The 17677-nt window shown below is 37.1% G+C and overlaps 1 protein-coding gene across 2 annotated transcripts in view; it reads right to left on the reverse strand.

Annotated features, from left to right (window-relative positions):
- CPPED1 (calcineurin like phosphoesterase domain containing 1) overlaps window positions 1-17677 on the reverse strand; it is a 52307-nt gene that overhangs the window by 12064 nt on the left and 22566 nt on the right. For both annotated transcript variants that reach the window (XM_050905781.1, XM_050905782.1), the window contains one exon: window positions 6577-6999. In XM_050905781.1, coding sequence (XP_050761738.1) covers window positions 6577-6999 — 423 coding nt within the window. The remainder of the gene's footprint in view (window positions 1-6576; window positions 7000-17677) is intronic.

Consider the following 17677-nt stretch of genomic DNA (forward strand, 5'->3'; position numbering starts at 1 on the left):
AACAAATCTATAAAAGAATCACTAAATTGCACTATATTGATAGCATTAATATGATACAGCAAGTTCCTGAAAGAAAAATTGTTGGAGATAGGAAGAGTACTTGGAAGACATACCATTATGCACTTTGCTGTTTTGTGCTCTTCGCAAGGGTTTGGCTGGTAGGAGAAGCAGGAGACTGGGCTACAGGGATCGTCATTCTGGTCTAGTTACTCTGCTTTTATGTTAGCTGTTCAAGTTTAATGATAAAATTAGGTTTAAAATAGAATTATGCTTATCTAAAAATCACTGCTTCCCTGGCCAAACCTCTCACTTAATCAAGGACTGAAGAAAGAGGATATACTAGCAAAAGCTGATGCTATATATATTTGTCCCCAAAACTGCAGGAGCTAGAGAGGAGCAGCAGTAGAGCCAAAATGGAAGCAAATAGGTGGAGAAGCAGTGCTGTAAAGAAATGAAATTGTACTGAGTGAAAAACCTGAATGTTATCAACACTCTAGTACCCCTTCAGAGTTTTCATAGGCAGGAGAACAAAATAAGTAGTATCCAGGCACAGGGAGATGCTACTATAAGAGGTGCGTGTGTGTGTGTACACCCACACGCATGTATGTGTAGATACAAATTTTTTAAAAGGCAATGTTTCTGGCAAATACAACTATTTAAGTCACATGGATAAACTGATCTTGAACACTTCCCCTGGAGTATCAGGCACAAACTGGCTTTTCTTTCTTCCTTTCACTGGCAGCGTACAGCTGCTTTCTGAAGTGCTGAACAACGTGGTCGGTTCAACAGTAATACCTGTTCTCAGAACAATTTTGCACTCCAAAATGATGTTCTTTCAGCTTCCCTACAAGAGCACACATTAACCGCAGGCATTTTTTGCTGCACCTTTTTCCTCCTCTGGGCAGGTGGTGTACATCATTTTTTCAAGTGCTACAAAGCGAATGATAATATTTAGTAGTCTTTGTAAACAAAATCTCTCATGTGGAAAAGAATTGATTTTATCTCATTGCAATTTGAGAGTGCTCACATCACCCCATCTGCCAAGCAGGTGTTACAGCAGCAAACAAAGATGTGAAAGCATCCGTCACAGCGCTGTTACCAGAACTGTTCAGTGCTCAGACCCTGTTCTCCAAAAAACCCCAATCATTTCCCACCAATAGAGCTCCAGTAGAAGGAAATAGTCCCACTGGTAAGTGTCGGGGATCAACACCCTCCATTTCATAACCTCTTCAGTCAACCTTCAATAACAACACTATAGAATTATTTCGTGTAGCCCTTTAGAAGCTGTGTTATCCCACCTTCTTCATCAGAGGAGTTGTGTGAATAAAACAGAACTGAATAATTAGAATTTACAGCGCATAGCACTATAAGCATCTTAATAAAAATATCCCATGTACTGTTGTTGGCAAATGTGATCCTGCAAACTTCCATGAAAACTCTTCCTTAAATTTGCTTTGTAGACTAAAGAATCCAGAGCTTGATGCAACTGGTGGTCAGTGGGTTTGTGTAAGTGGGAGACAAGATACTACTTTGCAAAGTATATCTACGTCAAAAGTATTTTTATCTAGGATAACACTGAATAGAGCTATATAGAGAAGGATCTTAGTCTCACTTGTTTTTCCTATATAATCAGAGGAGAAACAACAGGCACACGCAGAGGGTGATTCCAGATCACCTAATTAGAGTGCTGGTCTAAATAAGCCTTTAGAGGTGCTGTCTGTAGAAGGTCACTCTGTGCTTCAGGTTAACTTTTGTGAATGCCTCTTGTGACCTTTCAGTGGAATTTATTTCCTGGGTTAGCTTCTTTTTCTATTTGAAGGTGAAGCTTTCTCAGAGACCCGACACAAACCCCAAACAATCCTGGTTTGCCATGTGCTCTAAGGATCAAAAAGAAGTTTTTATCAACCAAAACTACAGCCCAGTGGATAAAACAGATTTGAAAAATTTATCTAAGATGTCATTACAGACTATACTAAATGAATGTATTTTGTACTTGCTGCTGAATTTCTGAAAAAAATGTCTATGTGTATCTACACACTAGATTACATTATCATACCTGGGGAACGGTCTTACAAAACACTGTTCTTACACAGTGCCGTAGAAGATACCAAATTTGGTCACTCTACTTGTACCATGAGCGCATAATTTCAACGCTGAAAGAGGTTGATCTAAATCAGTGAAGTTGAGAGTATTTAAATCTAAATTATCTTACATACTGACAAAGCAACACATAAGCGAGCACTGAGATTACTCACTTGGTGTATTGGCTTTGCCAAAATCAAGGTCTCAATGGCAGGAAGAAGAAAATATTACTCCCTTGTCAACTTTGATTACACAACAAAGAAAATAATGAAACATAGCATATGTTGTCTGGTAAATTTTAGAAACAACAGCTTTCAGCACTCCGTGCTTTAATTTTGTGCTCAAATATATCTCAGCTGTGGATGTTCAGAAAGCTGCTTCTTCCTTTAATACTACTCTCCTGTCATAACAGTTCTATGAGGAGAATGTAGGTATCACACTCCTTTAATGAGTAAAGGTGTTAGAAGTTACAGCACCTACAATCACAAATATAATGAAAAAATATGTCATTTAATAAAGTTAGGTGGTTATTTTCCCCCGTATGTACAAATTAAGTATTTTTAACCACATCTGAAAAATTGCTTTGAAGACATTTAGATGAACTTAAAACTTTTTAATAAAAAAAAAAAGCTGGAAACTGCAGGGAATTTCCTTCTATATTTTATATCTATTATCTAGTGATTCTCTCTTGCATGCAAAATCTCTCACCTAGACAGACCACCTATACTCTTCATCTCACTCTGAACCAACAAGTCTTTTCTCAACTTTGTTGGTGAAAAACCAGCTATTAATTTAGGTTTTATTCAACAGAGCTCTTAAACAAGTTCAGACATGTGCTTAAATGTTTTAGTTCATTAGGGCCATTAAGAAACATTTGTTACTAGATTGTGTTAAGTAATGTAAGTAATTTCAGTGTGTCAGTGATGGTTCTCAGGACAAAAAGTCTTTAAAAGATTGTCTATAGCTCAACAAAAATACCCATACTTTTCAGGTCACAGGAAAAAAATCTTTAACATCCTAAGAAAATTATACTGGAATGAGATACGTAAGAAAAAGTATGTCTTCTATTACATAAACTGCTTAATTTAAAAACTAATTTATTACTTATGTTTATCAAAGACACACAACATGCAGACCCGATTTTTGGCTAGACCACTACTACTACTTTATTTTCCCTACAAAGCTATGAGCAAACCTGTTTATATCAGCACTATAAAATTCTTAAAAGCTGAATGTGCATTTCACGCAGCAGAGTTGAGTGACTCCAGCAGATCTCACAGAAGAGAACGTCAGGTCAGCTCATTCACAGTTCCTGCACACAGATTTTTTCTGTACCTAGCTTCTCCATGTAGAGGAGACAGAGCTTTGACAACTGAGACTAAACTTTCAGAAGTTATACAAATATGCTTTCAGAAATGTATTTTCACTTAAATGATAAACTATGTTCTCCACTGAGTTGATTTTCACTGTCACTGAAATCACTTTTTCAAGGACAATACTTGTTTTAATGCATTTAAATAAAAAATGGGTTAGGAGGATTTCTTAGACATGCAGCTTACAAGTATGGCTTAACTTTGCATAGTAGTAATACATATTTACAAGTACCAGATTTTCAATTTATAAATATTTATCATAAGGACATGATTTTATCTTTAATTAGCCCAACTGTTAAGGACACTTCTAATGTGAGAAATGTAATTCAGTATTTCGTACCAGATGTAGCCTCTACAGCTAGTCTTTTATCTCTGCTTGTAATGAGCGGATACTTAAACCAAAAACATTATGTAATATCTAAGTGATTAGAAGAGAATAACTACAGAAGATCTGGGCTCTGAATTTGAAACAATAATTTTCTGAAGTTGCATACCTCACTTTAAAGCATCTGTGCAATATCACCATACTTTTAAGTATCTGATTTTTTTCTGGACATACCCATATGAATTTCTTTGTTCATGGAAAGACCTGAATTACTAGATTGTCCTTCCTTTCCTGTCTCTAACCAAGGTGAGTTATGGCTCTGTGTTAGATAGACACTTCTAGGAAAAGTACAAGCATGAAAACTGGAGTAGTTCCTGGTCTGCTCCTGGGTTATGAACAACTGAAATATGATGCCCATCTAATAACATTGCATTGCCAAACATAGCAACCCCTAAAACATGCACGTTCTACTGAAATTTTTCATAATTACACAACAAACCTTCGGAGTGGTTGGAAACACTGAATCAGAGAGCGAGAGAGCAGAAGGAAAGAAGGACTGGTGACAGGTTGGGGGAAGAAGAATAGCAGCAGCCTGATGGACTCATTAAAAAGGCAGACTTACTTTCTTTTTCCAGAATAAATAGTTATACCAGATTTCTAAATTAAGTGCTATAAGGGGCTAGCCGCCTTAAACTGCAAGTCATAATTAAAAAAAAAAACAACCAAATGCAAAGTAGATTGGAATTTCATTAGCAATATTCTGTGTTTTAATCCTCCAAGAATGTTTGAAGTGAACTGGGGGAAAACCAATTTCATGTCTAATGATATGCTGAAATCGATTATTCTTTGGCAAAGCAGAGAGTCAGAAAATAAGTGATGTCATTGTGTATCTGTGCATCTATCCTACCATGATAACTGCCTGTTTGCAATCCACTGATGACATTTTGCAGTCTTACAAAGACCGTTCTTCAATTGAATAATAAAATGGAAACAGAACGCACCCGTTACTAAGGAAACTCTGAGCCAACTTTTGATTCAGCTAATTTTTCTCAGCAGTCTGAGTTACACTGAGCTGCTTGCTCTCTGTATTCATTGAATTAGCAAAATGTTTGATTATTGGATTCTGAATATTACTTATTGACTCATTTACTTATTGTATAAAAGAGCAAGCAAAAGATCAGTGTTTTAACATACTCATGAAGGAACCAAACAACACATCATTTTAGGGATGGGAACAAGGGACACAACAGGAAATGATGGAGGGAAGGTACAAATGGGATGTTGGCACAGAAAGGAGTTTGGCAGTTTCTTCCGTAGAGTTGTCTTTTATTGCTGGCTTCCCATTCTCTCTTCCTTTCCCCCATCATTTGAAGCCTACCCAACTTTTGGTTAAGCCTCTGGATACATATTAGGAGAATCAGTCTGAAATATCCCTCTAAGAAACACGATAACATAACAATGATGAATGTTACAATGATAACATTTTGTGTAATTTCTTTTGCCTCTTGATTAATTATATTCCCAGTACTGAGTGTTGCCAAATGTTAGTAAGCCATCTGGATGACAGAAAACTCAAGAACAGAACTGCTTTGTTTTCCACATTAATGCTTATTTACTGGGATACACCTGTATGGCAATGTCCTTCTGCTAACAAGCTCTCCAATGAACTAGGATGTGTTTTTAGTCAACAGTACATAAGCAGTCATTTAGCTGCCCAACTTGCCAATAGCAATACTTCCCACTATATTAACACTAGCACAAAAATTAAAGAAGATATTATGAGGTATTCTCAGCGTGTCTCCTTATGGGAAAAAAAACCCCACTTGTAAATCTTGAATCTGCAAATATGTCAGTCCCCTAGAGAGCCCTCAGATAGCTGTGAATTTTGGCCCCACTGATTGGAAACAGTAGGAGATTCAGAGCTTGGAAATTAGGCTGGTTTTGGATGAGTCCAGGCTTAACAATTATATGGTAAATTAGGAACAATATCATAAACAATTTGCATTGTTCAGTAATCCAAATAATGTGCTCTCTTACAGAGAAAATGACACTCTGATGCAGTGATGGCAGGCTGGCAGGAAGTTTTGAGGGACTAGCACACCCCGGGAACATGAAGGCAATTAACAGGAAACAATGGGAACAGCATGGAGGAGTAGCTGCATACTGTGTCTGTCTCCCTGGCATTCAAGTGTCATCAAACAAAGCTAAGGGATTTGCTACAATATACTTGTTTAGCGCATGTTCCACCTGCCCTTCATCCCAGAAATGGCCCCCTATTAGTAATGGATATGCAAAAGATTGATCTTAGCAGAGCAAGACTCTTTTTAACACTGAATAAATCTGGAGTGCGTTACACTCTTGGTTTAAAATTGGCTCAGTGTGGGAGAAAACAACCTCCAAGGTAATTCTGAATTCTGTTTCCACGTTTTATGTAAAACATAAGTTCTGTATTTTTCTCTTACGGCAATACCTGATCTTCCACTCCTTAGGCAGGAAAAACTCAGGTTGTCTTACATCTATCAGTACTTGCAAAATAGAATCCTTGCTATTTATTTTAAAGAGTTTTTCACTTCTAGTTTTTTACTTTTCACTCACAGTTTTAAATTTTGTTTGGTGCTTTTTACAGGTGATTAGATTCAGTTGATAATTTTGACCTACAGGGAACAATGAGGCTTATAAGCAGATTCTAAAATTCCTTGAAAACAGTACCATTTAAGTGAAATATATTTTGTCTGGCAGCATAGTCATTAACAATTTGAAACAAACATTCAAGAACAGGAAAATCTGAGAAAATACCTGCTTTATGAAACTTTTCCATTATCTCTTGACGAACTGATTTTTCCAAGTTGAAATAATCGTGGTCTTCATCAGGTTTTCTCAGAAACAGAGGGATGTGCTGAAATACTATTATATGCTTGCATTTCTGTTTTTCAGCAACAGCCAGTTGCTCATTGAGCCACACATCCTGGGCTTGCTTTAACTCAGGGCATTTGGAAGAATCGAAGTATAACTGAGAATTCAGCACAAGAAAGAAAACACCTCCAACCCAAAAGCTGAAGTAGTCATCTCCCCAGTTCTTGCAATAATTATCTATTGTTTCTCTTGTTGGAGTATTGCCAATATCATGATTTCCACTGACAAATACCAATGGTATGTCCTGGTCAGTGTTCTTCAGAACATTCTTTAAATCTTGCTCTTGGTCCTTTCTCCATTGAGTTCCTACAGAAAAAAAAAAAACAACCAACAACATTTTAGTGTTTATGCTATCTTTTCCTACCCTCATTGTTAGCTTTTGTTTATGTAACTATGCATGGTAAGAAAATATTCTATATTAGATGTGATCATGATAATATGCAGGGATCTAGAATACATCTTCACTTTAATATTATATGTCCACTCAACCCTTTGCCTCCCACTTCTTTCCCTCCCTTATCAAGTACTCAGCCATTTTCAATAACTTGCCTTAAGCAAGGCTCTGGATAGGAACCAACAGATAGCATAGCAGTAGGTGATAAAACAGTCAGTGTTTTGCATCAAAAGCTTTAGCAGGCCGATTCTTTTCATCTATAGACTGATGATTTGGTGAAAAAATGCAGCAACTTTGGCTGGTGTAACAGCTTTACACAGGGTAAAAACCGGGTCAGCTTCTGGTTTATATTTTATGGCTGTGCAAAGGAATTAAGGTTGGCTTTGTTTCATTACAAGAACTACTTTAACAGCAAAAATATAATCAGTGTCTTGTGGCGACTTGTTTATATGATGAGTCTGTTTTAATAATGAGCATGGCATTAATTTCAAAGAAAGGCAATTGTGTACTTTGCTAGTTTTTCCCACATCTCTGTTTTTATATTAATATGCATACCCAGACAGTTACTCTTCTGGTTGTCAGAAATTTGTCCTTGTCTAGGAAGGTTTATCTAATTGCTAGATTAATTCACAATCACAGAAAAAAATTTAGAAAGCATTTTTTTAAAAAAGCAGTTATTTTATTCTAATGATGACAGAGGGTTTTTTAATTTTTCTAAAGAGTAATCTTTAATCAGAGGCCATTGATATGTTTATTTTTCATGAATTAAATTGAACATTTATAAATTGTATTTTGTCCTGCACTACATAACATATATCTAACATGGGCCCATTTCACAATTAATAACTGCATTTTTTAACCAAGAAGTTGTAACCGGGTTTTTATAGGAACTCTGAAATCAGATTTATAACATGCATTTGCATACAGGTCTATGCAAGTCAATCATCATGTATTTTTAAATTGTGTTCTATTTTTGTAACTACACATATATATTGTACGTAGAAATGTCTTAGAGGGGCTCCTGTAATGTAACTATGAGATAAAAGATTTTTGTCTCCATGGCTCTTCAAAATACTGACGATCAATATGTTGACAAACACCAACCCTTAGTAACTATTATTAGCGAAGATTTCAATTCCTTTTCCATACCCTATAGACACAGACTGAAGTACCACCTTATTGCTGTTACTAGAACTCTACAGCTTTAGAAAAATACTGGGAAAAAAACATATTCATATTATGTCTAAATTATGTCTAAATGTAAAGACAGATGTGAGATTTGATATGTGGTGCCTAAAGTCAAAATCCCCAACTCTCTTGTGTTTAACTGCTGTAAAGGATAGAAAGTTATTGTAGCAAAGCCTTTGAGTAACTTGAGGAATACTGGGCATATGATACCCAGTGCAGTCTAGAAAGTAGCGGACAGCAGATCAGTTTGTGGGATATATTAATGTACCAGGACCGTGGTTAGTTTAGGCCGTCCTTCCAGTTATGGAAAATATCCTTATTAATCCTAGAATAAAACAGGGCACGTGACATCTCATGTTACTTGGAGGAGCTGGATTTTAAAAAATAAAAACAAAAATTTAAATAAACCTGGCACACTTTGTTGTTCATGGGGTAGGAAACCTGGCTGAGAAAGCTGCTTTTCCTGCCACTCCCCACCTTCCTATGCAAAGAGTTGGAAATTTCAAGCTATAAATATGAAAATGTATGGGGGAGGGGGGCGGGGAAAAGGCGAGGGGGAAGGCTCGGTTAAGATATATGTAAACACATTACACCATGTTAATCTCCGTGCTATCACTTTGGGAAATTTAGCTAACAGTTTCAGACTATAAAGACATTTATGCATAAGTTACAGAAATAATTTGTAGAATTATGTATACCTCTTCCCAGCGGTGAAATTCAAGCTCTAGAGACTAACACTTAGATTAGATTTGTCGACAGCAGGGCACTGGTTCCCTCATTTAATGCAATATTATTTCTATAGCAACAGAGAGCTATATTCAGTGTTTTATTGCAGAAAACAGATTGCTCAAAATGGAAAACAGGGTCTCTGCCCAAAGAGTCTAGGAAATCATACTAAGTAAAGATTATTTTAAGACAATTGTATCTTGGCTTGACTTTTTCTTGGTCAAGGTCAAAACAACTTCAAAAGAAGAGAAACCCATGGAGATAAAGGTGGGAAAAGGCGGAGTAATGTCTCTGTACTTTTTGAGTGTAGTGCTGGAGAGGAAGGGCTAGGATGTACACACTAACCGTGAGTTGTACTACAGTAGCACGCACTATTTGTGCTACAGTGAGCCACACCACTATGCAGTGTCCCCCTGAAGGCACCTCCCTCTAAATTTGCAACTGAGGTAAGTAAGAGATAAAGAAGACGAGATAAAGTGATAAAGAAAAGAAGGAAGCCACTAGAAAATTACAGTGGTCACTGCCACAGCATAAAAAATATCCCCTTTAATCTCTACCAGGCACAGAGCTAGCTATAATATTTAATTATTCCAATTACTATGAAGAACATTTTTATTTGATGACATGTATTTCTTTAGCTTAGACAGAGGTTTGTTTTAGGTGAATAGGAAAAGAATATAATGCCAAGAGGCAATGTAAAAAAATAGTTTGGGAAGTGTTATGGTAGATGTAACTGAAATTAATTTCTGTTCTGTTTATCCTGGCATCATGTGCAGTGACATTTTTAAATCCCAGGCTACAATATTCTGTCTTTATTTTAGGTTCTGTAAATACAGTCTTGCCCTGAGATAAATGACTTCACAAATTAATAGCCCATAAAGGGCAGTTTGGCTTTTAGGAAAAACATGAAAGTGAGAACTGTTGCTAGTGCAGTTGCCTACAATTTTCTGCAGCTTCCCAGTCTATCATTTTTGAAAGCTGAGCGATGTGATCAGGAGCATAAAGGTGCAATGTCAATGTCTCTGTTGCAGTACATCTTTCTGATGTATATCACTATTTGCCTAAACACTTCCAATATTCTTTCCTGCATTGCTTAAAGGAGTCAAGACAACCTGCCTTCACTCACTGAAAGAGCAGATTTCAAGAAAGAAAGTACTTTTAAAGCATTTTTGCTGAAGCTGGCTTCAGTCAGCAGAAGTAGAATTCACAGATTATTCTGCTAAAGAAATAATCCTTTAGCTACTAATCCACAGTTACAGTTTACTTTGGTATTCCACAGAATAGAGCATCTCTATAACAAAGTGTTGGGTTTGGTTTTTTTAATGCACTAGCTATAAAACCAACTTGAAGCACTGTTTACCCCCAAACCATATCTCTGCAATGAATGCTGATGGCAATTTTTGCATCTGAGGCAACTCTTCACTTACAGTAACCTCCACCAACATTGTAACTTTCCCCCAAAGTATTCCAAATGAAAAATTAGCAATCAATTAACAATAGCACCCATTTTTCTACTGATATGAATTAGGAGAGGGAAAGGGGGAGGTTATAACGGTATTACTAGGTGGTACCCCCAGGCATTTCTGTGTCGGTGTTAGGAAAAGAACTGCAAGTACTCCCCCTCCAAGGCAGGAGAAGCCTGCCAGCCCCGGTGAGGGGACACAGGTGTGGTGGGAATGGCAGGGGTATTGGCCTGGATCTCCAATTCCTGTCATTTTCAAAGAGATGGAAGTTCTAGTGAGGTAATCCAACTTCCTTTAATGATGAAAGCTATTGGTCATAAATTTACAGACAAAAAGACCGTCAGAGGTCAATTACTCAGTATTACGTGATGACGCTGCATTTCAGAGAACTTTCTACTCTCCAAAGATCTTCTGAGAAGTTATTTTCAGGGATCTGGCTGGCACAAGCTGACTCAGCTGCGGGGCAGAACTGCTGCAGCTCGACCTGTGATACTAATGTTGCTGCTGTTTCTAAACCTCCTTCTGGGGGTGGGTTTTCTCAGGAGCCACAACAGGACCTCTTCTTTACCTGTTCTGCAAATCTTGACACAGACAGTACTGTGTCATGGTTTGCTACAGGAAAGGCTATAGACATTAAAAAAATGTGGACCTAACGTCTGACTTCAGAAGTTTGGCAAGGGGGGCCCTAACTGAGCCAGAGTGCATATTTACATCCCCACTGATGCTTTGCACTAAGTTACGGTGGTCTCAGTCTCTGCAACATCTTCGCTCAGCTTAGGCTGAGGACCAGCACAGGCACTTCTAGCATGAAGCTACCCAAGATGTCTTCAGCCAATTTAACAACATGTAAAAACATAGCACTATCATTTCCTGGATTTCTAAATTACTCAGTCTCAGTATTTCAATGTATCTTAAAAGTGTCCCAAACTTAGAGGAGTTGCAAACACATCATTTTTAAAGGAAGGAACAAATTTTCAGTTCGAAAAAGAAGAAAGTGAAAAAGAAAATTGTTTAACTATGAGCTTTTATGCGAGCAACACTCTTGAAAAGCCTTGGTATGACAACTGCAATCTGCCTAACATTTAACCCAAGAGACTGATTATCAAAGAACAGTTAAGAGCTAAGTTTAGATTAAAATACTATAGAAAATATCAAATAGAAATAGTAATTAAATCTGATAAAAGCAAAATAAAAAATGTCAAAACACCACCGATGAAAATAGAATTTATAAAAACACTGGGCCCATTCCTTCTGTAATTTATTATGATATCAGGAGAATTACTCTGACATCAAAAGACAAGTAATTCTTGTTGGAAGCAATCACATGATTGTTATAAACAAACAAAAGACAGATTTGTGTATTTTCCTGGGCCTTACAGTGCATCACAATTGCTTTAATCTAAGAGTCTAATTATTTTGGGCACTTTTCCTGTTCTTGAGATGTTTGTCTTTTTTTTGGTTTTCATGACTGACTGCAGTTGCTCTACTTCTTTTGCATGCCATTTAGAGGACTTTCCCTAGTAGTATTCCCTAACTTTCTAGAGAAGAGAAGAGAGGAGTCCAAGGCTATAGTCACAGCATGCTCCTTTTGTAAGTACCTCCACTGAAACAAATTTAACTGCTACCTCTCTCCCTCTGTGGGAAAGCATTCTCCTCCTGTTCAAAATAGGATTGCCTTTCATCTCTGCTGTCGTTTTGGATACCTGGCTGTTGGCTCCAGCTTAACAGGGCTACAACTAAGCTCCTACATCATCCCTCTCAGCATCTCTCAGCTGACCCCCTAGCCAGTGACAGCCCCGCTGCTGCGCCTGTCACTTGGAAGACATCACAGGCCCAAAACCAATGGTATCATCAAGATCAGACTCTATCTTACAGGCTCCTTCTGCAATTACATCTTTACCGCAGCTGATTTTATGCGCTACCATAAATAAAAGTTTAACTGAGCTAACTAATCTTGTCACGTCTCAAATACCGATACAGTTTTCTCTGATCTTTGCAAATGCAACCCAGCATCCCTTCAGAGCACTGATGGCAGACGGAGCTTTCCCACCCCAAAGGTCTGACACCATTCCTCGCCATGCTGCCTTATTTCCTAACCTCCCCCATCTCATCAATACGGGTGACTCCTCTATACTGCCATGGCCAAACTCTTACCCTCTTCTCATTCGTTTACATGCTGCTATCCCGTAAAAGCAATGATTCTCTCATTGTCCATGAACAGTTAGAAAAAAACACCTTGCTCTCCATTTCACATTCATTTTTCCTAGGATGCTCCAAAAATGTGATAACAGACAGGGCAGTGGCATAGAAAGAAAAGATCTATCAGGCCACCCAGTTCCGTCTTACTGGTGCTCTTGTTAGCCTGTACTCTTCATTGTTTCTTGTTTTAAACTTCTAGCATCTGCCATAATGAAGTCATGCAATACACTGCGTCATTCCAAATTACTACATGCAAGAATAAGCTGATCAATTTTAATAAACCCAGTATGGTCATGTTCTGAAATAGGTTTTTCTGGCTTAGTCTGTGCTGTAATAGCTAAAATGTCTCCTCTCTCTTCAGACATATATATTTCCAATACTCAAATAGCCTGAAAACAATTTTATGATGTGCAAAAAAAAATTATTACACAGTTAAAAATAATGTAAATATGACTATATTCACTACCGGACAAACTGACTACTCAAGTCTAACTTATAAAGAACCTCATCTCATTAGTTCCACTGAAAAGCAGGAACTGAAATACTCATTTGTTTACAGCTGTAAGCGACTGATTTTTTTCAGTACATTAGAAACAAGTCATAATCTGTTCTGAGACACAAAAAGCTATCACACTAAAGAATTTCCCTGCATGAAAACACAAATTAGATTTATTTTATAACTTTGAGCATTGAAACAAGAAGAAAATTTAACTCCCGTTTTAGCTAATAATTAACAATTATTACATTAAAACAATGACAAAACCCCAAAAGTGAACGAGGAAGCCTGTTAGGGGATCAATTGCTCCTAGAGTTTCGGTGCACGACATTAAATATAATGACTGCAAATGCCAACATTGTTCTGAGTGCCAGCCACACAGGTGCCCACTTCACAACCTAATTCGTGGCATTCAGTGTTCTACCTTCTGCTGTGAAAGTAAGTATTATGCTTCACTTAAGCACAACTCTGCTCTAGTCATCTCCTAGCTATGCAGAGCTGTCACATCAAGCATAGGCCATCACTGCCTTTGGGTCTATTCTTCTGATGAAATCATCACAAGCAGGAAGAAATACCACAATGTTACAGGAGTTACAACGACAAACTTAAAAACAAGCTGAAGGTACGAAAGTCTTGTTTCCAATAACTGTTCATTTTTAAGAGAGAGCAAGATTTTAATCTTTCACACTTTCTTCAAAGGACTACCTGTGAGAATTTTACATCTTTTTGAGGCCTTCATCATATTTACATTTTCATACTAAGTAGTTACAGCATGACTAATAACTCTTTGAAACACCAGTCCCTTAAGTCCAATGAAATTGTCCTCACCATTAAACTGAGAAACGCTTGCAGTAAGTGGGTACAACTACTTAAAAAGACATGTACTTTTCCTGATGTCTAAGGCATTGTCTACCCTTACAAAGACATCTGTGCTATTGGAACAAGTGCAGAATAAAAAGGCAGTTAATATCAGCCAGAGTCAATGGTTCAGACAAACCACTTCTTCCTTCAAATATGCTCCCTTAGCCCAAATAATCTTCTGCCAGTTTGTGTTTGTTCTACACTCCTGTTGGCTACGGGGTGTTCAGAGAAGAGCTTACAATACAAATAGGTGATGTGCCATGGTCAGAGCGGTAACACAGCTTGCTCAGAGCCACAGACAGGAACTGGATGCTCTAGCCCAATTCCTACCCATTAAAACCATGTTACCATCCATTGACTACGTAAGAGTTGGCAGTTTGGGAAAGACTTGGTTCAGCTTGATTAATTGAGTCAAAATTATGTGGGCTAGATCTTCTGCCACTAACTTCCAAGGAAGAAGAAGAAAATCCTTTACAATTCAGAGGGATGGAAAAGCCTAGAAATGTGCCTTTTAACAAGCAAACACTTTTAAACTAGAAAGACAGTTCTAATCACCTCATCTGGCCATACCTGCATAATCCAAAGCACTGACTTTGTGCAAGTTACTCTTTACAAATAGCAAATCCAATTCCAAGAAAACAAAGGAGGCAGCAAAGATTCTAACACAGAGATATATTTACTGTACAGTGTGCCAAATAACTAACTGTGGATGTCCACTCCATGTATACATTTTCAGATGTTCATAGATAGGAGTTGAATTGCTAAAGCTGAGAATACGATAAGCCAAACTAAAACTTTCTGGGCTGAGAAAGAAGCAAGAAAAGAAATTATAACTGGACTTTGAGAGATTAGGTTTTTACTAGAACACGGAGAAAAAACTAACTATGCTTCCGTATATATTTATATTTATTTTTATATATGTATAAAAAATCTAGTACTAGATTTTCGGCAGTAGTACTGAATCTAGTACTGATACTTGTATCATAAAAGTATATGATTTGAGACAATTGTATAATTAATTACATCTCAAACATTTTCATATACAGAGAGTTACTATCAACAGGATTCCTTAGTTCAAATGTGGACTGGACTAGAGATTATGGTCTAAAATACAAATAAGTATATATTTGCTGAAGATTAAGTACTTGCTTCTGACAGCCCAATGGTTTCTTTGCAATATGAGACTACAATGTATTGTCGAACGTGCATGGAGAATCTCTCATGCTTCCCTACTCTTGGGCTGATTAGAGCAAATTAAATTTCACACTGAGCAGTTTGGAGGCTTTGAATGCTCCATTAGGTTTTACTAGAACCAGATAATTACTATAAAATATTTATTTAAGCAACCATAGTGACATTTCTTGAAATAGGTATTATTAGATGTTTGACAAATAATGTGCTACTTACCCAAATTCTTAGACATTATTAATTAACATTGGCATAAGAGTTTGGAGAAGAAAATAGCCAAGAATCCTTTTGGTTTGGGCTCCATCCTACTGAGCATATCAAAGTTTTTGATAGGTTGCAACAGCAAAAGAAATGGATGCAGTGAGTTTATTTAGATTAAGCTGTTAGGAAATTAGGTCAAACTTAAACACTGCTCATGTTATTTCAGGTGATAGTACAAAAAAAAGCCCCATTGATCAGTCAGTGACATATTTATAAAAAAATTACCTTGTATTCAACAAATAAAATTTTTACCTATAGCCTGATTCAGTATAAACATTTCAAAGCCACTGCTTCTACCTCACACTTAAAAAGTCAATCTGTGCCTTTTCTACTTCGTGCTCTATTATAAATCTCCACTGACAAAGATTCAGGAACTGGGATTTAGCTGACGATTTTGCTGAAACTGCATGTGACAGTAGAATACAGCTGCCTCCTCCCCAGCTGCGCCAGGCTGACGGGAGTTAAAAAAACTACACAAACTTGCTTTTGTTAGTAAACCAAGCAGCCAGTTCAAATGGCAAAACAGAGCAAATATAGTAAAGGTGACATGCTTACAGTCATTTTTAAAGCTGGAACCATATTTTAAGATACCATTTTTTAACCTGCTCATATTCTTGTTATACGGACAAATCAAACATCAGCATTTACACTCTTGCCTTCTAGATGAGAAAGGGAATTTTTTAAAGAACTATTATATTTTTAGTTAAAATTAAAACTTTACAAAATACCTCCTTATATACATGCTTCCCTTAAGGACTAGCAGAGCAGCTTAATTTTATCTGGCAAGTTTTTTTTTAAATTCATGTTCCTTTGTTTTAGCAAAAGGGGTTATTTAACAGTAGTTTAAAAGCAATAATAAAAGCAGTTCACAGCCAGATTTACTGTGGTAAAATCACTTTTTGAGAAAGATATTAAGCATTATCAGGCATTTTTTTCCTTTGTAGAATGTCTTACTAATTCGCTGTATATAACATTAAGAACTTGAATGGGACCTGACATTTCTCTGTAATTTATTCAGTTCACAAATGTATAAATGGCAGCTTGTGCATTTGCATGCAGATTTCAGCATTACATTCATATCACATCTTGTGTGCAAAACCCACCAGCAGCAAATCTCCAAATCTCCCAACAACTCAGTTACCGAAATATGAACAAGCTAGTTCATATCTGATGTAATAAAGTACAAGTACAGCAGTCTGCCTCCTAGAAAGGACATCAGACTGAATCAACTACAATTGCAAATTTACAAGTTTGTACATTAAACGTCTGTGAAATATTTCCTAAGAAGGAAGAACATACACATGCAAATGACTGTGGACTTTATAACAAGAGTTGTGAAACTCAATATTATCTCAGTGTTCCTTTTTAGTGGATCCAAAACCAAAAGACTGGTAGGACTTCCTGGGAGGTACCAACTTCAGCTCTTGGTGCAACCAAGTATTCACTGACCTCTCCTGGTCAAGTCCAATACTGTATTTTAAGTAAGAGAATTTAGAACATTCACAATAGGTTTTAAACAGTAACGCTTTGACTGGGAACATTTGCTATGGTATGTGCTTTCCCCTTGATTTAGAAAACTGAACAAGTTAAAGAGTTTTCTTAGAGTTACCTTGTAAGGCAGGTGTTTGTAATTATATGCTGCAGCCTATGCTTTAAGATTTAGTATCTGTAAAAACTACACTTTTGGAGGGAGTCATATTAATGCACTCAATATTTAACAGAAACAAGAGACAGAAATACTCTGGACTGCAGCAGTTGCACATCAAATTTGGGCACGGGAAAAAGGCTCAAGATAATCCAGTTAGTAATTCTCTCAGGAGAGAGGATGCCTTCAAATGTTACAGTGATTATAAACAGAAATGAAGCCATATCGCTGTCTGGACACCAGAACCATCAGCTCTGATGTTCCTCAGCTCTGAAGCTGTCTATTCTGAACGTAAATAACTTCACTCTCTACAGCATACACGTCAGAGCTTGTAAGAGGTACTGATTGTATAAAAGCCAGTATGCCCAGCTCATCTTGTATCCTGATCATCAAATTGTCAAGCAGAAGTCAAATGGAGAAGTGCTGATTTGAAAATCGTGTCCCTTAATTGCTGCCTAAATATGATCTCAGAATCCCAATGTTTGGCACCTGCTTTTAAAAATCTTTGTGCATATCATCGCCTGTATTATTATATGAAAAAACACTGTTTGCATGGAAGACAG

This window comes from Gymnogyps californianus, chromosome 15 (genome assembly GCF_018139145.2).
Source record: "Gymnogyps californianus isolate 813 chromosome 15, ASM1813914v2, whole genome shotgun sequence".
In the NCBI taxonomy this organism is placed as follows: Eukaryota; Metazoa; Chordata; class Aves; order Accipitriformes; family Cathartidae; genus Gymnogyps; species Gymnogyps californianus.